We start from the raw sequence: 23837 nt of genomic DNA, 5'->3' as shown, positions 1-23837 counted from the left end.
CCATTCGGCCCACGTACCGCACTGCCTCTTCCGTCCCCGAGACGTCGGTAATTAAATACCACGGGGGTATTTCCGGAAATAAAATATCAGATGCAGCTCGCGGCTCAGGGCATCCCAAGGGCAATCCTACACCAAGTAATAAATCTGATTTCCTGACAGTGGGGACCAGATTCGGACACGTGGGCCAATGAGAATGCAGTTTTAGATGGAGCCGTCGTAGCCACTAATCTCGGCCCTATTATTCTCAGCCACAAGAAATCGCAGCAACCAGCTCTTCCCTTTCCCCCCTCTCTCCTCTCTCCTTCCCTCTCTCTCCTCTCTCTTCCATCTGTAATCTTGTTATCTACCTCCAAGTTGTTTATTTTTAGTCTAAATTAAAATCCAGAAAAAGCCTGGCCACCAAAAAACCACGGCCGCCTCAATTTGTTTTCCAGCTGAAAACACTCAAACACTCGAAATCCTACGGCAACACATCTGAATTTTCAGTCTGATATATCGAATTTCTTCCTCTGGGCTGACTTAAATCTCTGAATTAGAAACTGGGTCCTATTCAAAATCCCAAATAATCAATCCAAAGGTATGTTTTCTTAGCTCTTTGATTTATATCAGTGGTTTAAAGTCTTGGTTTTTTTTTGGGGATTTTACTGTTTGATGTTTTGGATTGATCTTACTATTCACTGCTGTTAACATGTTTGATGATGATTGATACAGTGGATTGAATTTTGAGTTCTACTTGATTTGATGAGTTCTGGATGGTTCTGATGCTGTGAAAGTGTAGGAAAGAAATGAAATTTCAAATTTTAACGAATGTTAGATAATATATTGGATGCAGTCAGTATTGGAAATCAAAGAAATTGTGAAGTTAAATGGTTCACCTTTATTATATTAAGCAGATCTGGAACTTGATTTGAGCTCTTGTTTATTTTGGTCATACTTTTCATGTAGAAGAAGCTTAGTTGACTAAACTTTGAAGTATGGTTCTTGAAATACTTTACCTTTACCTCTAGGGGCTTGTTTGATGCCTAGGATTGGATTGTATTGGATTACTCATTATATTCGAGGTATGTTGAAGGAAGAAATTAAGAGATTTTATCCGAGTTGAAGGCATAAGATGGATTGCTCATTAATGAAAGTTATCCCTTCTAGTCCCAACAAAATGGGAGGATTAGAAAGAATAAACTTCCTTCATGTGTAATCCCTTATAATCTCTTCAAAATGAAAAATCATTCGTCTTACCTTCAAACACACCTTGAATATTATGATTATCCTTTCCGATCTAATCCAATCCAATCCTAGTAATCAAACAAGACATCTAGATCTCTGTTTGATTACAAGAAAACTGAGGATATGGTGGTTTAAAGAATAGATGAAATTTTGTAAATGATTTGTTGCTTTGTTATCTAATTGTACAAGACTTGAAAGTGTATGATTATACTGGAGAACCGACATGAAGGGGATATAGGATTTCTTCCCCTCATTTTACTTCTGGTTTTTTGTTGACTCGTCCTAACACAAATAAGTTCACAAAATCTGAAAAATAGAATTACATGTTGTGATGATTAGTCATTTATGCTTGTTATAACATTTCTATTATCTATTTCAGGATAAGTCTCATGGATTTGTATTACGGAACTGGCGTCGATGATTTTGTTGTTCCAAATGATGGACAATCGGATAGGCTTCCATCACCAGACAGTTGGTCAAGATGGGGAATAAGTCCATCTGAATGTTTTCAGTCGACTAATAAATGCTTTTCAATGTATCCACAATTCAATAGAGAGCTCAACTTCAGTGGTAACAGTTTGTGTGGTGAAGCCGTGATGGAAACTTCTGTTAATGAAAAAGATCCGTCGAGCAGTTCAAGTGCATGTGAAGGATTGTCCGAGGCCTCTCTTCAGCAGACTACTCTTTCAGACAATCGGGCCTATAATCAACTTGAAGACCTAGCAGGACTCGACCAGATGGATGACATTTTCTTGTACAAGCGTAACCTCTGGGATTAAGATACTTGATGTAGTTTCTTAACTGCCTTAATTTGTCATAATCAATTGTGGCATCAATAGGAAATCCAGTGGAAATTGAATTGCTCCATTGTATTTTCATGTCATAGGGCTGGTGCCAATAAGAAAGATGGCATCGGCTGCATGATACTGAATAATTTAAAAGCATAAAATCCAAACTGTTTTTATAACACCATTCTTGGAAGATCCTACCTTTCTTTGAGTCCTATTTTAGAAGATAAAGTTTCATTCTTGGTGATGCACTAGAGTCATTCAGTATCCATTGTTTCCAATATGCCCAAATTCTATGTGCTTTAAATTCAATCAAAATGTCATCTTATTTGTGCTTGTTTTTTAACATCTGATTTTCCCTTAATGCAGGAGTTCCTTACTTGGTGATCTTCCTGGGTCAGAAAATGCACACAAATCATTCTATTTTTGTTCTGATTCCAATGGCATGTTACCTACTGATTGTATCTCTACAAGCATGAGTTTGGAATCACCAAGTATCTCGAGCAGTGTGCACAGTGCAGGAAATTCAATGTGTCTTCAAACTCATGCCTTGTCACCAACTGTGGGTTCAGATAAAGGGGATTTCACTACTTCACAGTTTATTCAATGCAACTCGGAGCACAAAGATTGTCTTCCAGTAAAGGTAAGATTTTATTTGAACCATTAGCTTGCCTTGTTTGGATCCTGGGGACAGCTGTCTTCAAAAAAAATTTGGGTTACTAACAATATTCATATATCTATATGTTGAAGTGTCTAAGTGGCTATTACTTGCGTATTGCGTAGAACTTGGTTTTACTGAAAATCTGTTATGCTTTTTTAGTTAACAGGAAGTGCATAATTCTTTGCAGTTTCCAGAGTGAAAGTGGTCTGTATGTCGTTTTAGAAACATAAAATCCCGATTTCATTAAAAGTTAAAAAAAAAAATCTGGCTACGTGGATGCAGACTTTGTTTAATAATTTATCCCAGGAACTTCACCTTCGGGAAAAAATTCATTAACTATGATATGATAACTTGAAAAGTTTGATGTCCTCAATCTGATCTGTGTTGTGGCCTTGTAGTTACTCTGTAAGACAAGTCACACTATCATCTATAACATATCATTGTTTATGCTTTATGTGCTTTGACACAATTTTATGGCAATGTCCCGAGTGCTTTTATGTAATATCTATTTTTATTTAATACTACCTGAGGTTGCTGTTTTTGGGATTTTATATGTGCTAGTGTTTTTATTGGTAACTTTGAATCATCCTAGCTCTAAATTTTTAACATGAACCTTCTTATTTTCCTTGGTTTCAACACTCAAGGAAAATAAGAAGGTTTACTTTGAATGATATTATTTGTTATTCTACACCTAATTACAAAACAGTTAAGAGTAATTTCTGTACATTCCATCGAATAACATCTTATTCTTATAATTTCTTATGTAATTAAAAAGAGAAATGCTTTTTAAAACTAAAACAAATACAAATTGTTTGTAGTTTTAAGCCTTCTAGAGCTCTTTTGTGTACTTCCATACTCTCTCCTTTTCTTCTCTAATCTCTCCTTACTCATCTTTTTTTCCCTCCCTGTCTACGTGAAAAGAGATAAAAGGATTATGATAAAATATTTAAATATTGGGCCTTACATTTTTCCTCTTCTTTCTTTTATTTTGAAGAAAAGTTTCACTATGTTAAAAAAAAACACTTATGTTTGCTGACAGACGTATGTTCTCCATATGGTTATTGCTAACTTCTGTTTTGCAGTTGATTTTTACTAGCATCTCGACTTTTACGTACTGTACTAACATTTGTATATTGCTGTAGTACTTGTTTTCTTGACCAGCTGTATCTTATTAATGTAGTTTTGTTTTTGTTACAGACAGCAGAAAGCAGCATGGATGGACTTGGTGGTGAGGAGTCATCAGTTGAAGAGTCTGTGTTACATGAACTAGAAATGGTGATGAAACAGGTAAACTTAGATTTTAAAAGCCGAATAATGCACATGTTGTAAAGCACATCCATCACTTTCATCTTTTGTTATGAAATCTTACCCTGTTTTTGAATGATCAGTTGAATGAGAAGACCCGAATTTGCTTTCGAGATTCCTTGTACCGACTTGCCATTAACTCAAAAGAAAATCACGCTACACAGAGCCAAGATGGAGATGAAGCGATGGAAAATGAAAACCCTTCATCATGGACCGCCCAGGATGAAACAGTCAGGTATATTTTGTACTACTTACTACATTACTTCTGTCTTGGTAGAATATAATTTGTCCATTTCAGGTTACAAAACTGGCATTGCAGAATTGTGACGGTCAAATTATAGTTTAGTTTGTTAATGTTTTTGCTATGTCCTTGTCACGGTTATTGTCTCTCAGGCTCTTATTGATCGAAAAATAAATTTCATATTCAGGTCAGGGAGCAAGAAAAGGACGGAATCAGATACGAACACCATTGACAGAGCCGTTGCAAACCTCATGTTTAATGAGATGGACTTTAATGCACAAGACCTTTCTGGAGGAGCATCATTGGACTCCAAACAAGAAGTCTTTGGAGCGACTGAGCAACAAACTGACAATGCTTACCAGCCTCAAATCTCTCATTCACATATTCACTCACTTTTACCACAAGATGCTGAAGTTCCAACACTAGGTGAAAGAGACATGGATGTGGCGACAGATGATCAAATGCACAGCAGTTTACCGTCATGTAATGCTCGTGGGAAGCGAAAAGCTCCAATGAGGGAGTTCGAGTCTACAAATGGGTTCTAAAAGGCTATTCAAAGAAAGGCGTACATGGCAGTGGTCAAAGAACTTAGCTCCAACTGCTTTGAGAGCGGTTGCTACTTCGCTTGTACATTTAATCCCGTCTAATTAGTGTGCAATGTGCAAAGGTTTGATGTCTCTCTGCTCTACTCAGTTTTGATCGACAGGTGAATGAGTGAATTTAATTCAGCAACTCGTCATAGACTTGGAATTACGCTTTCCTACAGAAGGCTCGTGAGAATTTCACTATAGTGTGTTGTATTCAGAAGACTTTATATGCATCCTCAAGTGTGCGCTATAACTTGTAACTTGTTTGGATTAATTTTTATCGCGAGGTACATTTGTAGTCTCGTACAGTCTGGGATTGGTATCACTATAAGGTTTGCAATTGGTGTTTTTTGTGGTTGGGTTGTAACAACTCGACCTCCTCTCTGTGTACTTCCCCGCCCTTTGTTTGCGCCTCCTGCAACGGCCCCAATTCTCGTTTGAAATTGGTGGAGCAACCTACCCCGATTCTCATTGGAGATCGATGTCGTGTTGATGGAGCTTACACAAGGCTATGTGCTTGCTTTAATCCTTTGATTTGGGGTCTTTATGGCCTAATTTAGGCGTTTGGGTTCAGCTTAACCACAACCTCTGGTCAGTTCTCCACCACATCACTGTCCTTTTTCGTTGCTACATTCTCTAGATTCCGGCGGGTTTTTTGTACCGGCATTGGTTCGGCCCTCTTACGATGTCTCGTCTCCGATTTGACTCAACACGTTTTGTTAGTTTTACCGATGTGCGGCCTGGCTACTCCTTGCCTTGGTGTTTACGCCACCTTATTTTCTTCTCTTTTGTGCCACTTCAGGGTATTGAGTTGTACATTGTGTGTTTGGTCTCACTTGAGGACCAGATTTACGGCAAATGTGCTGTGGGAGCTTCCTTTTAATCTAGATTTGTTTATTCAGGCTTACTATCTTGATTTACTCGAGCGAGAAAGTAAAGTTGCTATCTTGATTACTTAGAGTTCGTTTGAAACTGCTTTTAAAATAATTAAAAGTGTTTTTAACGAAAATGTTTTTGGATTCTAAAAGCACTTATAGCGTTTTCTGTAAGAAACACAATTATATAATTGCACTTATTGCATGATTGGATTTGCTTGCACTTCTACTAAGGATTTGTTCCAAAAACATTTTCACCAGAAGTTTTTGACAATTTTAAAAGTACTTCTAAACAAGTTCTTATGTACTTAAAAAAAATTATTACTGATACTTGGTAAAGATGATCACGTAATATATCTTAATTTATAAAAACAATTCCTTAAAATTTTAATGCTTGTTATGAGGGACTCGCATGAGTGCCTCTCCCTTTTCTGACAATATAAATATGAATGTTTAATTTAACAACTTTCAACTGAATAAAGAAATTAAACATTAGAAAATAAAAATAAAAATATATAAAACTAAGATAAAATAAAGACAAATTTGTGAGGGGCTGCATTGTAGTGCAAACTGGTGTAGGACTTGGATATGAGGAAGTAAACGATCAAAGATTCAATGTTGTCAACATTGACTTTATGCTCCTCGACATGCTCTCAGATTATTCTAAAGTCAATTGTATAGACATTTTCTTCACCTTTGATCATTTCTTTCATGGGAGTTTTAATGAAAAGGGTGAAAGTAAATAAAATATGAATAGTTTTATTTACACATTTATTTTTATCTTTCATACATTCTTATTAATTTCTTATCATTGTCTTCTTCAATTCCTTATATTCGATGACCGAAAATTAAGTAAAATATAAAGAAGTAAAAATGGGTGTAGATAACACTACCCTAAATTATTTTGCTCCAGTTCCTCGTATGCCTTATGTTCTTATATAGTGGATAACTTATGTGGGAGCCAAAAATGACTCCTCCACTAAATAAGCCACTAGCACACCAAACATGAGGAGTGGAATTACAATCAAGTAACATAATACCCACTCCATGGAACATGGAGAAATAGAAGGAAAGTGGGACTTGGAGCCCAAGTCTTGAATGCCTATAAAAGGTCAAGAATCCCACCAGCCTAGGGGGAGAAAAAAACGGAAGTATCCGATAGCTTTACAATGTCTTGCAATTATTTTAAACAACGACTGACTTGAGCATCAAAGTGTTTTCTTGCAGGTCCCCCCGCTCTCATTGTTGACAAGCGAAGATGGTGTCTAAGGCTTCTCAATGTGTTCAAGATTACTTGTTGGTGGAGAATTGGAGTATCCGAAATTTTCCTCTCCAACAGTTGGCGTCGTCTGTGGGAATTCGTACAAAAGCCGTATCAAGAAGTTATGGTCTCCACCTAAGCCACAATGGGGGCACGGGCCAAAACCCTAAATAATGTGTGTGCAGACTAGGCGTGTTCGGCAAGGGAGACACGCTTTTAGACTTCTGTGCTGCAGCTGCTGCTTTCGTCAGTTCGACAAGATGGGATAGAAGTTTATATAATATGTATAGCCTGTCAGACAACCTTCTCAATCAAATTTCGTTAGTCCTCATTAGTAAATCATATGTCAATCCTCATTCGTAAATCCTCGTTCGTAAATCATATGTCAGTCCTTGTTTGTAAATCATATGTCAGTCCTCGTTCGTATCATAAGATGTCAGCCCTCACTTGTAAATTATACGAAGATATGACAGGGCGAAGAAAGCTAGTTGAGTACCTATCCCCCCGTTCTCACAAGCTACGAAGGAAGATTGTTCGGGGAAGCCTTTGGTGAGGGATTTGGTGAATGTAAGCGTGAGGATTGCGGTCAACGAATTTGCAGAAAACACAGGCATGAAGAGAAAATAGAAGCCCAAAAGATCAGACAATCAAGGATGATGCCTGATAAGCAACTTGTCCTTGAGGAATTGCACGAAGAAACCATTTGAGGAATTGCATGAAGAAACCATTCCATTGGGGCAACAAGTACTCAAAAGATGAGAAGGATGAGACCTAAAGCATTCAATTCTAGCTTGGGAAAACAATTGCACAAAGAGACAATGAGTTCCTACCAAGTCATCAAACAGAACATGTGTTCAAGGTTTCAAAGCAAGGAAACACAATCAAAGTTCACTCTGGCTGCAACGGATGTAATGAAATTGCCTAACAATTATTCGACAAGCACCCAAGGGTTGTTAGCAAAGGAAATCCATTTAATTCGACAACAACGAAGTTGCCCAACAGATAAGAGTTTCTATCTTACACATGCTCATTAGTACTCTCGATGTTATTCAAATTTTAATTACTCTGGGGGCATACTATTACTATATAAATTGATGATCGAAGATCATGAGATCGTGGGTTGAAGACCTAGACCGAATAGGAGCCGAAGGCTCAAGACCGAAGGTCGAAGACCCAAAATTCATGGTCGAAGACCAATATGACCGTGGTCGAAGGCCAAACTCATGGTCGAAGACCATATGATCGTAGCCGAAGGCTAAACTAATGATGAAATCTCAAGTTGAATGAATTTTTGCAAAGAAACATTTTTCCTCTACAAACTCTAAATGATATGTGTTTGCAGAGAAAAAATGGGCAATGTGGGAGCCAAAAATGACTCCTCCACTAAATAAGCCACTAGCACACCAAACATGAGGAGTGTAGCTACAATCAAGTAACATAATACCCACTCCATGGAACATGAAGAAATAGAAGGAAAGTGGGACTTGGAGCCCAAGACTTGAATGCCTATAAAAGGCCAAGAATCACACCAGCCTAAGAGGAGAAAAAAAGGGAAGTATCTGATAGCTTTACAATGTCTTGCAATTATTTTGAACAATGACTAACTTGAGCGTCAGAGTGTTTTCTTGCAGGTCCCCCCACTCTCATTGTTGACAAGCGAAGATGGTGTCCAAGGCTTCTCAACGTGTTCAAGATTACTTGTTGGTGGAGAATTGGAGTATTCGAAATTTTCCTCTCCAACAACTTAATACTACAGTAATGACAAGGAGAAAAAAACTTGATTCAATCAAACTGTAATTGATTAACTTTTTAGAGCCAGCATGGTTTGTCATAAAAGTATCAATATTGCTCTAACTTGACTACATATCAATAGGTGTTGGGTTTGATAAACTTAACTATATATTATTTTGTCATATCTCGATATTGCTCTAACTTGACTACATATTGCTCTAACTTGACTACATATCAATAGGTGTTGGCTTTTTTTTGTAACGGGTTGCTCTGAATATATGTTTTAGTACTTACTAGAAAATAAAAGGTTGCCAAACTTCTTCTGGGTAGTGGTTGTTGAATATAAGTCCAATATCGGAGAATTGAAAAAATAAAATAAAATATATAAGTGTATGGTTTCACCACTAATAACATTAAGATTTTTTATGATAGAACCCAACACCCAACAATAGGTGGTTAAGTTGAGACAATATTGATGTAAGTTAGGAGTGGGCTAATTACCCGTCAGCATTCTAGTTTTTTTTTTTTTTTTTTTTTCCTTTAATAGAATTTACATATGTTTTTTGTCAAACAAAATTTATATTTATGGAGAGTTTTATATTACTTCTGACATTATCAATCTTGTGGATAACTTTTTAATAATTTAAACGAAAGTATATTCAGTATCTGGAATTGAGTAAAGACAATATGGTCATTGAACCAAACATTACTAAAATGGTTAGTAAAATGAGAAATGAAAACTAAGTAAAAAAAAAAAATATATATATATATATATATATATAATATATATATATATATATTCATAGTCAACTGGCAAGAACAAAAGTCAACTGCATTACTGGACGGCTGATTAGATTAACCTTCAAAAATTATGTGACAACTTAAAATTAAAAAGAATTAAAAGGAGATATTTTACGTTTTACAAATTATATAGGGGAAAAAAAAGCATTGCTAACTTGGCTTATTTGTGTTACAATTTGTATCAAAATTCATTTGAAGGGATGATGACCAATTTTTTTTTTTCTTTCCAAATTAAGAATACTTACTTATCAAGTTGATTAGTAGATAAGTACTTATGTCAGAAAATTAAAAGAGTGCATTACTTATCGTATATATTTCTTCCAGTGTGCAAGTCAACAATAAAGCCTCGAGTGAAGGAGATTTTTCAGTTTGTCCAAAACATGAAGTGGTACACCATTTTTTTCTACTTATATAATGACATGTAGAGTAATACTCTGTACACTGCGCACCCTAAATTTTTTTTTCCTTAACTGGAGCTAATAAGTAGCTTCAAAATGATCTAGAATCATGTTGACGCAAATAAAATAAAGAAAAAAAAAAAAAAAACCAAAAAGCTTATTGCCACGTACGGCTTTGTTAATATATCTATCTTTAGCTAAACCACCAAACTAGAAGCCTAACCAGAGTCACTATAAACAAGGAAAAAAACATTCGATACCTTAATTCCCCATTAACCTATTCAACAATAATCGCAACGTGCACACCACAAAATTACATACTTAAATTCCCCTTCTTAATCACCCTAACTCATTCATTACCACAAACCAAGCTCTCACCAAAGTCATCTCTCAAGCATTGCCGTCCCGAGCAATTCAACAACCCACTTACCACCAGTTTTTCTTATGGCAGCGACGGAAACACAACCACCACCGCTACCAGCGTCGTCACCATGGTCCCAAAACCCCAAACCAACTACACCAACGGTGAATACACCTCCACATATCTCCCTCCAACCATCCACCAAAAAAGGCCCATCAAGATCTAAAAAACTCTTCCGGCGCTTTCGTGCTGTTTTCCGGTCATTTCCAATCATATCTCCTTCATGCAAGATCCCCGTTTCGCTCCACGGAAACCGTATTGGAGACGGACACCTCCACGGAGGGACACGGATGACTGGAACCCTATTTGGGTGCCGTAAAGCTAGAGTTAACCTCGTTATCCAGGAAAGCCCTATATGTCTTCCCATGCTTGTCCTTGAGCTTGGGATACCCACAGGAAAGCTTCTCCAAGATATGGGAATGGGGCTTGTTAGAATAGCCCTGGAGTGCGAAAAGAAACCGGGCGAGAAGACGAAGATCGTTGATGAGCCGATATGGGCGTTGTATTGCAATGGGAAGAAATCAGGGTACGGAGTTAGAAGAGAACCGACGGGGGATGACTTGAGTGTGATGCAAGTGTTGCATGCAGCGTCCATGGGAGCTGGGGTGATACCGAATGAAACTGAGTTGCCAGATGGTGACTTAATGTACATGCGAGCACAGTTTGAACGTGTTGTTGGGTCTAGGGATTCGGAGACATATTATATGATGAATCCGGATGGAAACAATGGCCCTGAGCTCAGTGTGTTCTTCGTCAGGGTCTAATTCAAGTGAAGTCTGAGGAAAATATGTTAATTAGTGTTGCTTGGGAAAGAAGAAAAAAGGGTCCTCAATCAGCAATGCACCAAGAAAAGAAAAAGGTACATACAACATGCAAGGCACGAAGTGTCAAGCTGGCAATGACGTTGAAAGGGTTTGGGGAAACTATACCTCCTAATTGGTTTTCAATGGAAGCAATGTTGGGATTGTGACGGCCCTTCACATCCTGGCCCGTTCTTGTAAATTTGGAGAAATTTTTAGTTGTGATGGGAACACAAATGGTATACCACGTGTTTTAATATGATTAGTGGGAAATTTTATTTTTTAAGTTATTAACTTTTTAGCACACATATCTTATTATTTGTATAATGATACGTGGTATACCATCCTGTATACCCGTCACATTGAAAAATCTCTCGTAAATTTGGGTGTGCATTCTGGCTTTAAGTTGTAATGTGCTTTTGTTTAAAATTAATTCATGAGATAAAAATACAAGGAACTTTTTTTTTTTTTTTTTTTGGAGTTTTAATGGAAAGTGCTTCCCCAAATTTTTTTTTCTTCACGAACTATCTAATAATTTTATTTAATAAAAAATACTTTGAGTTTAATGAAAATGACAAAAAAAATCACACAAACATAACATGCCTAAGTTTTAAAACCCACGGGTTATAAGCAAAGGATTTGGATCCTCTCCTGAGCTAATGGAGAGGATCCTTCTGACCAATCATCGTGAGCCGTTGGATTTTTATCCAACGGCTACAAACAGGGAGTTCCTTTAAAGTTATAATGATTATAGCCGTTGAATAAAAATCCAACAGTCCATGATGATTGATCAGGAGGACCCTCTCCATTAGCTCAGGAGAGGATCCAAATCCATAAGCAAAGACTACCACGCAATGTACTGTCACATCGTCATGCGCGCAATCTTTCACTCTTCACACACATACGCCATTTCCTCTTTTTCTCTTTCCTGTTCCTTTTTCTCTTCCTTCTCTCCCTCTCACCAGTCCACACAATTCCACCGGACAAGTAACTTGTTAGTCACTCACTCCATTGCTCCTCAGGCACATCTTTTACACTATGCGAGGGACTTCAAAACACATCTTCTACACGTGACAAGAACATGGATATGATGCGTCTTCAAGTAGGGGCATTTGTAGACATTGAAATTTCGGTGAAATAAATGTTCACCAACACATGAAAGTTTCGACATACCAGGGCATACATGGCATGTACCATGTGTCTTACAAATTGTAACATGGATGTAATTCATCAAAATCGAACGAGTCATCAAGAAGGACACGTGTCACACTTAATAGAAATGAATTATTTGATTTTAATTTAATTAAATCAAATATTAATTGATGGAGTCAAATCACAAACTGGCTCACAAATCAAGTCCTAATTCGTTTGTCAATTAATCAATGCCAAATCCATCCGTAGGTAAGGCTTGGAGAGGGTCTATAAATATGAGGCTCCAAGACAAAGAAAGGGTCTAGAAAATCATTCACACCTAGACATTGAAGCTCTTAAAGTCTAAAGCTCTCAAGCATCCAAATTCCCAAACACCTAGAAGGATTCCGAAAGCTCTCTACGTTCTTCGTCAAACCTTTGAAGAATCATCAAGAAGTACTAATCGTGCCGGTTCTTCCATCACCACAAGCCAAATCCTTGCAGCAATAGTTCATATGAGATCAAGTCATTGCGATCCTCGGATCAACTACACACATTTACACATCTTCGGAGATCAAATCAGAAGAAACTTTGTAAACAGAGATTGTAACCCTAAACCTTACATTAATTCAACACAAATTTATTTGATACACGTGTTCTTGTTTGATTTGCCTCAGAATTTTCGTGTGTATAGTCTCTTCGTTGAAAAGCTGGAAACACATACGATCCCACTACATTATGATCCAAATGGCATTGGAAGCTTACAATTTTCTCAATATTACATCACTTTATGACTCGTGGAAATTAAACATTTAATAAGACATCAGAGTAAGATGCATGCCATGACTACGAAATAATGAATTTAGTTCCTGCCGAGAGTAACAATATCACAACATTGACAGCAGGAGATACACACCTGGTGGAGGTCTCCATGAAGAAAGGCCCTTTTGACATCAAGCTGATGCAGTGGCCAAGATCTGTTATAGCCGCAACTGACAGAATGACTCGTATGCAATTGAGTTTAGTTTGGCCACAAGAGCAAACGTCTCAAGAAATAATGCGGAATTTTCAAAACCTCTCAAGAGTTTTGGAACAGCTGCGGCGCCATTTCCGGTTTACGAAACGAGTTAAGCAAGGGTCAGGGGATTGATGGAAGAGCCTGGCCGAAGTCAACGTTGTGTTCAACTCCGCGGGTTGGCTGGTTGGAATGATTGCTTTCTTCCGTCTGTTTTCCCCTTCTCTCTCTTCTCTTAGCAAAGTAGGCTCAAGTCAAACTTTTGGCTTGCTACAAGCTTGGCTCAGGGACTGCAGTCAGCAGCTTCCCCTGTAGTCGTCATCTCGTTCTTGACAGATCCGATCGGGTGTTCTTAGTCTGGAGTAAAAGGATTCGAACCTTTGCATGTCGGTACCAAAAACCGATGCCTTACCACTTGGCTATACTCCATACGGCCAGTTTTGGATGGTAGAGCCATTCCAATTCTAGTAAGGCAGGTGATCAAAATTGTGAAAAAAATGAGATAGACCCCGAACCTGTGAGTATGAAGTAAAACAAGCTATCCTTTTCTCTTTTTGATAAAATATGGTGTAATGTTGGAATTGCTGTGACAGATTAAGGTTATAACAACAAGAGTGACCCTAAACTTAACTATTTTTGCCAATTTTCTTTAGAAACTATGCTTTTCGTGAAGCATGGTTCCTACTTATTTGAAGACATAATTGCGGTTGTGGTGAAATGGCTTCCCGATAATGACAAGTTCTGCAACAGCTCAATTCGACAGTATCATGTATCTAAGAAAGATACTATTTTAGAATCCATAGAATAACAAGAAGCTCGTAGCCATTGGATCGTAATCTTCTTTTTGCCCTCAAATTTGCAGAAGGAATATCAAAAAGAACAATGCCACCATGTTTCCATATTTGTCATTCAATGTCCTTTTCCTTCTGACCAGAAAATCCAGAAAGCAGGAAGTCTATACCTTGAAACAGTAATCCCTTCCCAGACTTAAGGTGACAATTTGTAATGCTACATTTCTCATGACTTTGAAACTTGGGATGATTCCACCTGTTATGTCTCTATCATTGGAGCCTACATTAATGTTTTAGCAACATAACAAATTAGAATGTTTGTAGGGTTCATCAATTTGGAAGGAATGTTAGACAATCAACCGCCATGTCTTACATATTTGGTTGAAGAATCTAGCTTTTGGAGGTTCATGTTCTGCTGAACTAGAATCTGTGCTTTACTGAAATGAACTCTCATTTTCAATAAACCATCTCTGTCATGGAAGTTCTTGGACTTAGATTGTATATTTTGGAGTTCCTTGTTTTGTTGAAGCTTAATAACATTTTTCGGTAATGAATCAAGTTTGAGATGTTTCTCCCAAGTGGAATTGTCCATAAAAGGTTTCGAAGCCTGGATAAGGAAATATGACCTATGATTAAAAATAAAGGATGCCTCCTCATTTTCGATGCTTGAACCGGTAGCTCATTCCCATTTCCTTCAGCCTCTTGATAATTTCTCTGCTTACTTTTCAGGGTTGTAACAGGATTCCCATCTAACGTAGTTTCACCGTTTCCCTCATTGTCTAAGGTAGTTTCACCGTTTCCCTCATTGTCTTTTCCAGCGGAATATGAGGAAACAGTATTGGAAGGAAGGTAAAGAGGCACATATAGCACATATATAGTTTGTTGTATTTTGATTACAAGTCTGTTACAGCTGTCCATGTAACTAATTCCTAGATTAGTCAATTAATCAGGTGTAATTAGTTACTAAGCTATTTTTCACATGTATATATAAACTGGTTGTAATTTCTTATTCATTAAGAAATGAGAAATCCAAGAGTCATTTCTTATAGAAGGGACTCTTTACAACTCCTTTTATCGCAGGGGACATTCTTATTCAAGGGATTCAGCCTCTGATCGAATTCTAGTTCAAATGACTGATCCATCGCAGGGACATTCTTATTCGCTTCTTGAAAGAACTTGAGATGTTTCTTGAGAGAAGCGCTTGAGATCCTTCTTAAGAAAAGTGCTTGAAGTGATTTTTTAAGAAGCATGTGCTTCTAAAAAACACCATCACTTTATGTGATAAAGGTTCAATCCTGCTCACATGCACACTCTAGTATTAGTTACTTTAGGTTTAAATTAGTTCATACTTTTACATCACCATCACTTAATGGCCTAGTATCGGCCAACACAACTCTATTTGGTTACCCACATGAACATTCCGGATCAAGGAGTATCAATTGAAATAGATTTGACAAAAAATAAAAAATCAAGGTTCTAGATTTAAAAAGTGTATTTATATAATCTCTTGGAGCATGAAAATCCTGCGTGTAGCTATTTAACTTTAACAAGCAATGAGATGCTCAACATCTTGTTATAGCCAAAAAAAAAAATAATAATAATAATAATAATAATAATAAAATAAAAAAGACAAACACGATATTTCAAGCGCAAACACTAAATAACAACTTAAATTGAGTACTTAAATGGTTTTCTGTTTGGCTAAACACATTTGATACAAACTAAAATGCAAACATATTAATTTGGCACTACTGCCTGAACTATAAGTTGAAAAACATTTAAGAGAACAATTTGTATGCAAACACATTTGATACTAATTAATATGAAATTATATATGACACCTACAACATAAAATGAACATCATAAAAACTAAACTCATACTCAGTCATATATAACATCTACAAATATAAACTGTGAAACATAAAGAAGTAAAATCCATATACAAACATTTATCTTACTACTATATAGTGCGAGAACACATAATATGCTTACGTGAGTGGTATAAACTTAAGGGAGCAATGCAAACACAACACCATAGAATCAAAATAGGAATGAAGATGGTGTTCAGGATTAACACATATATATGCATCACTGGGATTAACAGTTGTACTCTATTTGGCCTCATTTAGTACACATGATTAGATTAGAATAAAGTTGTAATGACCCGTCCCTAAAATTACGGTTTTATAATTTTTAAATGTGTGATTTTACGAAAAGGCCCTTTGAGATGAAATCATTGACTTTTGTTGACCCTCGTACCATGCAACGTATAACCTATTCTATTAGCGTATTCTTGTAGGACTCGTCACTACGAACGTGTGGGCGCAAGCGGAATTGAATTTGGAGTTAGAACGAAGATATTACGGAATTCGAAACGTAATGACATTTCGGTAATTTTACGTCCCGCGGAATATTTTTCTGTTTCGTCTTTTCTTGCCTTGTTTGGTGAGCCGGTGGGGCCCACCCTTTCTTTTTTGTCTCCCAGCCCTCTTTCTTTTTCTTTCCGTCTCTTTCCTTTTATTCCCGTGAACCCTATCTCTCTCCCTCTCATCTTTCTGCACTTTCCTATCCTCTTCTCATCGAGCCACACACACACACATATACACACATTCAACCACACCATCATCACCCTCTATCTTCTACGAGACCCTCGACTCATGGAACGACAGAAAACCCTCGAACTCATGCCCTCCCTTGCGCTGCACTGTACACAAGTTTTCACGATGAATTCTTGCCGTATTCGACGAAGGTAAGACTCAAACATAGTCCAAAACTTAGTAGCTCATGTCTAGGGATACAATTGGAAGGTTTTTGAGAAGTTTTGGTGGCTTTTGGGAGTAGAAATACCTTGGGGGAAAGCCTTCCCAGTTTTACAACGAGAACCGCGACTTTTGCAGCCGTTTTCCGGCCAACTCTTATCAACTCCAGCCACCACTTGGACCCAATTTGGTAAAGATGTGTTCTTCTCATTTTTTTTAGCTTCATTTCCATATAAAGATCATCGATTTAGGTTAATAATTGAAGAAGTTATGAACGTTTAAAGTTCACCCAGTTTTCGACAACCTCTACGGCTTTCAAACCATTTTCTGACCAAATCACGATGAGTTAGCCATCAAGGTGGGTACCAATCTGTTAATCTCGTCCCGAGTACAATTTTTGTTTTTGACTCACTCAATTTCATTGAGTATTGACAAAGTTATGGACGTTTAAAGGTTTCCATTTTCCGGCAAGTTTCCCAGCTTTCTGGCAGACCAGACACCTTTCAGGCTATTTTTCAGCCATCTTCGGCAACCATTGAACTTTGAAATAGGTATAATCTTATTCTACACTTTCCTATCTTCGTTTTGATATATTATGGATCAAATTTGGTTGAGAAACGAGTGAGTTATTAAACTTTGAAAATTACCCAGAAATTTGGTTAAAAACCCAGATTTCCGGCGAGATTTTCTGGTGGCCAACGACGGCTCTAATGATCAGAGAAAGGAAGAAGAAGAGGGAATATTCTCTTAAATATTCTCAAAATATTCTTTATGTTGACTTTGTATTGACTTTTTTTGAAATTTTCTCGGGAACCGTCCTAGACTTGACGCCCTAAATCTGTTTTTCGTTTAGTGAAATTATGAAGTTTTAACGTAGTTGACCGGCTCGGTGTCTCAGTTGACTTTTTACAAAAAAAATTCGGGACCCCTCTTAGGGTAATTGGTGCCCTAATTCCAAATCCACGTTCCGTTTTCCCAAATTCAATCGTTTTAGCAGGTTTTTACTAATTGGTCCCTTTATGTGCTTAGGTGATCCCTAGTTTGAACGAGTCTTTGGCGATGGAGTATCTGTGAGTGGACCCCTTCCTAAATTGCATGATTTTTATTGAATGCTAGGATTACATTCATGAAAAGCATGGTTTCATGATTTACTTACGATTTGTCGAATTAACGTTTTATGGAATTTTTATGCTTATTGAATTTACGTTTTATGAGATGATATGAATTATTGGATTTGTGCTTTATGAATATGATTTATGATGAAGATCGAGATAGAAAGCTCCCATGGTTTTATGATATGATATTTGAGCTTTTGAGCTCTGATGATTTGATATAAAAAATGTGATTTATATTTTCTGTGCTTACTAAGTGGGTAATCATACAACACATACACACAACATGAGTATGTATCTGTCTATGGCCATATGACATAGTTGAGGAGCAGTGAGATATATATGGCATACTCCCAGCTTCACTGGCAAAACCAATATCGGTGTGTTATGTTATATTTCTTCTATTACGTAACCCAGAGTCGTACAGTTTCACCTTCGGGTGATGAGACCTACCATGTTTCTTCACTGGCATAACCTAGTGTCGTACAGCTTCACCCCCGGGTGATGGATATGCCTTTGGGTGACTATGATACCCCTAGTTAAGTACATCGTTATATAATTTACGAAGGTTTTAAGGATTTTCCTTCGAGCGACTATGTTACCATTACTGAGTGTTGTTTTATACATGCACATTTTAGATGTTTTCATGGCATGTTAGGGTTTTCAGAAAAACCTAGTATGTAGTATTATATATATATTCAAAATGGTTTTACTTAGTATTATTATTAAAAACTTTGGTCCACTCACCTTTTGTTTTGCGCTCCCTTCATGATTTAGAATCTAGGCGTACGATCCCATCATTGAGGCATTCCCGTATCTGTACCTTCGAGTCCTCTCAATGTAAGACCCCCCCCCTTTCTTTGTAATCTCATTGTTATATAATATTCCTTTCGTAGTATCCTTGATTAGTTGTATACTCTAAACACGTTCCCGCATTCGCATATTTCATTATATTTAAATTTACTTATTTTATTTACGTTTGCTCTTTCTTCATAACTTGCATGCATGTTAAAATGGCTTCTTCACCCTTGAGTATCGGCCAGCAGGTGCCCATCCTTGTATTTGGAGGATATCGAGGTCGGGGCACCAAAAGACCTCTCATATTTCAAGATATGTTGAAGATGGAAGTGAATGGTTTCTAATTTGGAGTGGATTAGACCAACTCCAACAAGGAGACCAACCCAAATATTTGGGTTTTTGTCACCCAACAACAAGACCTAAACCAAATCAAATCCGTGCCATTTGATTTCTAGACCATTGGTTGTCAACGGTCCACATCAAAATTCTTTTTTCTTAGAGCAATTTTTTTAATTTGATCTAACGGCCCAATTTTTTTTTAAAATTCAACATAAAAAAGAGATCCAACAATTGAAATTTAAATCTAACGGTCAAAATAATAAAATATTTACAAAAAAAAATAGATCCACTATAAATCTTTGAACAATTTGATTGGTTAAGTGGTTAGTTGGTTTGATTTCTTCGATTTTTAAAATTTTGTCGGAATTTTAATTTTTTTAGGTTAAAGCATTCGTAAAATTAAATTAAGGCAAGCCAACTCAAAGTTACAAAAGAAATCCTTACCGAAAACAAAAAAAAGGATTAAAACCATTCTACAACAACATACATTTTAGGTCCTGAAATTTAGGTCTTGAATTGTTAACGGTGACATTCACTATTCAAAGACTTATATTTTTACTTTTAGTGGACCTAAATATTTGGGTTTGGATATTGGAGTTGGTCTTAGAAAAGGATTAACTATGAAGAAAATTCATTCCTTGTAATTCTACCATTTTAAGGAGGATTGTAATTGTTCATGAGTAATCCATCTTCTATCTTTGCCACTTAGTACTATGATCAAGTGATATTCCTCTTCACTTATAAGTGAGAGGTCTTATGTTCGATTCTAGCCAATTGTGAGATTAAGTTCACCCTCTCCCCTTAGTATAGGTAATATCGTTTGTTTTTTAAAAAAAAAAAAAAAAAAATCTATAATCTATCTTCTAAGTGGTCTTAACTTTGTAATTTGTCCCATCAGCAAACCTTTAATGTAATAAATTATCCATTCCAGTCCAGTTATACTTATATGTACTAAACAAGCCATTCGTACATGAAGGGAAGATTTAAGTTCATGTCAACAGACATATAAAGAAACAAAAAACGACAGTTTGAAGTCATAATTAGGAATAACATTAAACTTGAAAAGTATTGGTATCATGTTTCTTTATCAACTTGGGAACAAGAATGAGATTGAACTTATACCCAATTCTATACAATCAATATATATATAGTTATTTCAAACTGAAACATGCAACCTTTATGAACTAAGCCGAATTTGGTGAACCACATGCAAAGAATGCTGGCCCATATATATATATATATATAGTTATTTCAAACTGAAACATGCAACCTTAATGAGGCTTATAAACTAAGCCGAATTTGGTGAACCATATGCAAAGAATGCTGGCCCGCCCTTGCGTTTTCTGTTGCACATTATTCCCCTCTGGATCGTAAACTATGTGCCTAAGGTAGTCACTTTGAAATTTGAACAACTGATAAAAAAAATGTCCTAGGGATCAATATGGGCCATACTAAAGTAGGGCTAGTTATCAAGTTCGGCAACTATAGAAGCTAGTGATTCAATATATTATGTATTTGCTTGAGCTTTTCGTTATCTAGTAAGTTTATGGGTAATGTTAAGAAAACTAAATATTTATATCAAATTTTATAAAACATATGAAGTGACTATTGATAATTGAATTAGTAAGTGTTGATTAACGTGTTTATTTTCTATTAGTGACAAATCACATGATTTACAAATTTGGTCTAAGAAGTTGGTCGACCTAGCATTACTCTAAATTTGTATGGAGGTAGAAACTTCCACTTGTATTCCTTGTTTTGCATGTATTTTAGGCACGTAGTTGTTAGGGTTTTTATTTATTTATCTTGTTTTTAGAGTTTTTCTTTAAATAGCGGCCATGGTATATATTGAGAAACAGAACATAGTTTAGTTTGTTGTCATTTCTTTACATATAGAGCCTCATCGCTTAGCAAGCCAAAGGACAAAAAATAAGACAGAGAGGTCAAGATATGGAGATTGGTGATACAAGAGAGAGTATTGTAATTGTGGGTGGTGGGATTTGCGGCCTTGCCACTGCTCTTGCTCTTCACAGGTTTTACTCTTACACCAGCCTAATTTTTGTTCTTTCTAAATGCTTCCTTTGTTTAGTGATAGATGTCAATATTTTTCCAGAACTCATACGTACGTTCATTTAGTTCTGGAACATCATAAGTCCTTTCTCTGCAAGTTCTTTTAGGCTATGTACGGGTCCTAGATCATTCAGATTTTGTGACAGAAACACAAGTAATGAATCCCATCAATGCTTCGAACTTTAGGATGATATATATTTGTTAATTTTGGCATGCAGGAAAGGCATTAGAAGCGTGGTCCTGGAAAGATCAAACAGATTGCCGGCAACCGGAGTAGCTATTATCGTGCATCTAAACGGCTGGCGTGCACTTGATCAGCTTGGTGTTGCCTCACTCCTTAGACAAACTTCTTTTCCTATACTCTCGTACGAATCTCTCTATCTCCTCTCTCTCTCTCTCTCTCTCTCTCTCTCACTAATTTTCCATAAATTATCAGATTTCTTACGTATGGTCTAATTAATATTTTTATTTATCTTCAGCGGACAATTTATTTCACTCGGTAGTGGTGAAATTGAAGATATGGATGTTGGGTGAGTTCTCAAACTTTCATCTCCTTTTAGGTTTGGACCTTTCTTATCTATACACGCGGGAATGAAGATTCAAATTTGAGATATCCTTGAACATTGAGATGAGAAATTAATACCACTGGACTAACAACTTGATTAGACTTCTGTCTTTAATTATGATGTCTACTTCTACCTTAATGTTTCCCATTATGTGAAACGTTGATGAGGTGTGGTTTAGATTCTTAATAAAAAGTAATAAGGTGAGTAAATAATTTACAGGAAAGAAGAACTGAGAGTTTTGAAGAGGACCGATCTCATTAGTGTTTTGGCTGATAATTTGCCTCCCAACACTGTACGTTTCGGGTGCGAAGTGCATTCTGTTAAGTTGAATCCCGGAACTTCTTCTCCAGTTCTTCAACTTCAAGATGGAACAATTTTGAACCCCAAGGTAAGTAATGCTTAATGGTCTGACTTCACCAGTACTACTTCATGTGTTGTTTGTTTTTTTATCTATAAATGTTAAGTACGGGGTTATTTTGTTCCTATAATACTAGTTAATAACACTTCTCTTGTAAGAGATTAGGTTATTCATGTCTGACACCAAGTCAACCTGTTTATTGTCTGTGTTAACTGGTCTTGTATAATTGTCTGACACCGAGTCAACCTGTTTATTGTCTGTGTTAACTGGTCAACCTGTTTATTGTCTGTGTTAACTGGTCTTGTATAATTGTCTGACACCGAGTCAATCTGTTTATTGTCTGTGTTAACCGGTCTTGTATGATTTACGAATTCATGCCAAGTAATGTCAATTCTAACTCATAAATGACGTATTTTATATCTGTTTACATAAGTTGACAAAAAGAAGTGTATGTTTCCAACTTGAGATAAAATCGAATGCAGATTTCTTTCGATTTCTTTTTTCTTTCAAAGGGGAGATCTTACCATAGCAGCGATGCAGGGACAAATCTGTCATAGCTTGCTAGCCTGCAAACTAATCAATATGACTTGCATTTTGTGTTTTGGGTTATGCATATATACTAATGTGGAAGCAGGTTGTGATTGGATGCGACGGAGTGAACTCGATCGTATCAAATGTGATGGGGGTAAAGGCTCCAAATATTTTCAGAATATGTGTCATAAGAGGCTTCACAAGGTATCCAGATGGTCATGAATTCGGTAGTGAGTTCACTTTAACGAGAAAAGATGATACTCAGGTGGGACGACTCCCCATGACCAAAAACCTGGTGTATTGGTTCATGACTCGAAAACATTCTTCTCAAGGTACGTAAAACTATGTTGTTTCTATCATTTATTTCGTTAGAACTATAACATAAACGTATAATATTATCACAAGCACTATGTACAGATTCGTATAATATTATCAAAATGCGGACTTACCTTTTTATGAACAGATTCGGCAGCTTCTAAGGACCAGAAATTAATTCGGGAGTTGGGAGTGAAATCGGTGGCGGGCTTCCCTACAAGCACCATAGAGATGTTTCAGAATTGCGAGCTAGAATCTTTACATCTCACAGAGTACGTGAGATACCATGCACCATGGGACATACTACGAAAACCCTCTCGCGCGGGAACTGTGTCACTGGCGGGAGATGCCATGCATACCATGGGACCTTTCCTTGCACAAGGTGGCTCAGCCGCACTAGAAGATGCAGTTGTGCTTGCTCGGTGCCTAGCTCAGAAGACTTGCGTCAATCCTAGTGGAAGAGGAACTAAACTGATGGTAGAGGAAGCGTTGGATCAGTACGTGAAAGAGCGAAAGACTCGAGTTCTGAGATTGTCTTTGCAGACATACCTGATTGGGAAAATGTTTCATACTTCATCACAGTTTGTTAAGCTCATATGCGTTGTCCTTCTGGCAATCCTGTTTAGCGAGGCACACGGCCATACCCGCTACGACTGCGGCAGCCTCTAAGATCGATGCAGATATGGCCCTGCGTCAAGTTTAAGGATTAGGTGATTATCTGTGGAATTTTGTTTCCTTAAAATGAAATTTCCATTTGATGGAAAATAAGGAGATAATAAACTAATTGAGATAAAAAGAGGGAATATTTGTCCTTCTTACATGTTAATAACTTACAAATACATGGACACATCTACTGCCTACAGTTGCAAAATTTACCTACATGCGGTGGCAAGCTCAGGAATCGCCATATTCTATGTATCCTACAAAATTACAAATACATACAGTACATCTACTACCTA

At 36.9% G+C, this 23837-nt stretch overlaps 3 protein-coding genes across 3 annotated transcripts; all 3 read left to right on the top strand.

Annotated features, from left to right (window-relative positions):
- Positions 1-289: 289 nt before the first annotated feature.
- Positions 290-5107, top strand: LOC137734693 (protein LNK3-like). Its single transcript, XM_068473953.1, has 6 exons — positions 290-577; positions 1604-1978; positions 2382-2655; positions 3871-3960; positions 4062-4213; positions 4407-5107. The coding sequence occupies exons 2-6, from the start codon at positions 1614-1616 to the stop codon at positions 4762-4764; spliced, it is 1239 nt and encodes a 412-aa protein (XP_068330054.1). The 5' UTR covers positions 290-577; positions 1604-1613; the 3' UTR covers positions 4765-5107.
- A 5209-nt stretch (positions 5108-10316) lies between these two features.
- LOC137733546 (protein MIZU-KUSSEI 1-like) lies at positions 10317-11057 on the top strand. The gene has a single exon (XM_068472686.1). The coding sequence runs from the start codon at positions 10317-10319 to the stop codon at positions 11055-11057; it is 741 nt and encodes a 246-aa protein (XP_068328787.1).
- Positions 11058-20988: 9931 nt separating this feature from the next.
- LOC137733397 (monooxygenase 1-like) lies at positions 20989-23547 on the top strand. The gene is made up of 6 exons (XM_068472549.1): positions 20989-21071; positions 21327-21473; positions 21588-21638; positions 21894-22062; positions 22667-22895; positions 23027-23547. The coding sequence occupies exons 1-6, from the start codon at positions 20989-20991 to the stop codon at positions 23545-23547; spliced, it is 1200 nt and encodes a 399-aa protein (XP_068328650.1).
- The last annotated feature ends 290 nt before the right edge of the window (positions 23548-23837 follow it).

This window comes from Pyrus communis, chromosome 5 (assembly GCF_963583255.1).
Source record: "Pyrus communis chromosome 5, drPyrComm1.1, whole genome shotgun sequence".
Taxonomy (NCBI): domain Eukaryota; kingdom Viridiplantae; phylum Streptophyta; class Magnoliopsida; order Rosales; family Rosaceae; genus Pyrus; species Pyrus communis.
The sequence above is the reverse complement of the archived record's forward strand: the minus strand, read 5'-3'. Positions and strand labels throughout refer to the sequence as shown.

Coding starts and splice junctions, on each gene's coding strand:
- LOC137733546 (XM_068472686.1), top strand. CDS start 10,317: ATGGCAGCGACGGAAACACAACCACCACCGCTACCAGCGTCGTCACCA.
- LOC137733397 (XM_068472549.1), top strand. CDS start 20,989: ATGGAGATTGGTGATACAAGAGAGAGTATTGTAATTGTGGGTGGTGGG. Junction 21,072..21,326: donor ACTGCTCTTGCTCTTCACAG/GTTTTACTCTTA, acceptor TTTGGCATGCAG/GAAAGGCATTAGAAGCGTGG. Junction 21,639..21,893: donor ATTGAAGATATGGATGTTGG/GTGAGTTCTCAA, acceptor AATAATTTACAG/GAAAGAAGAACTGAGAGTTT.
- LOC137734693 (XM_068473953.1), top strand. CDS start 1,614: ATGGATTTGTATTACGGAACTGGCGTCGATGATTTTGTTGTTCCAAAT. Junction 1,979..2,381: donor CAGATGGATGACATTTTCTT/GTACAAGCGTAA, acceptor CCCTTAATGCAG/GAGTTCCTTACTTGGTGATC. Junction 3,961..4,061: donor TAGAAATGGTGATGAAACAG/GTAAACTTAGAT, acceptor TTGAATGATCAG/TTGAATGAGAAGACCCGAAT.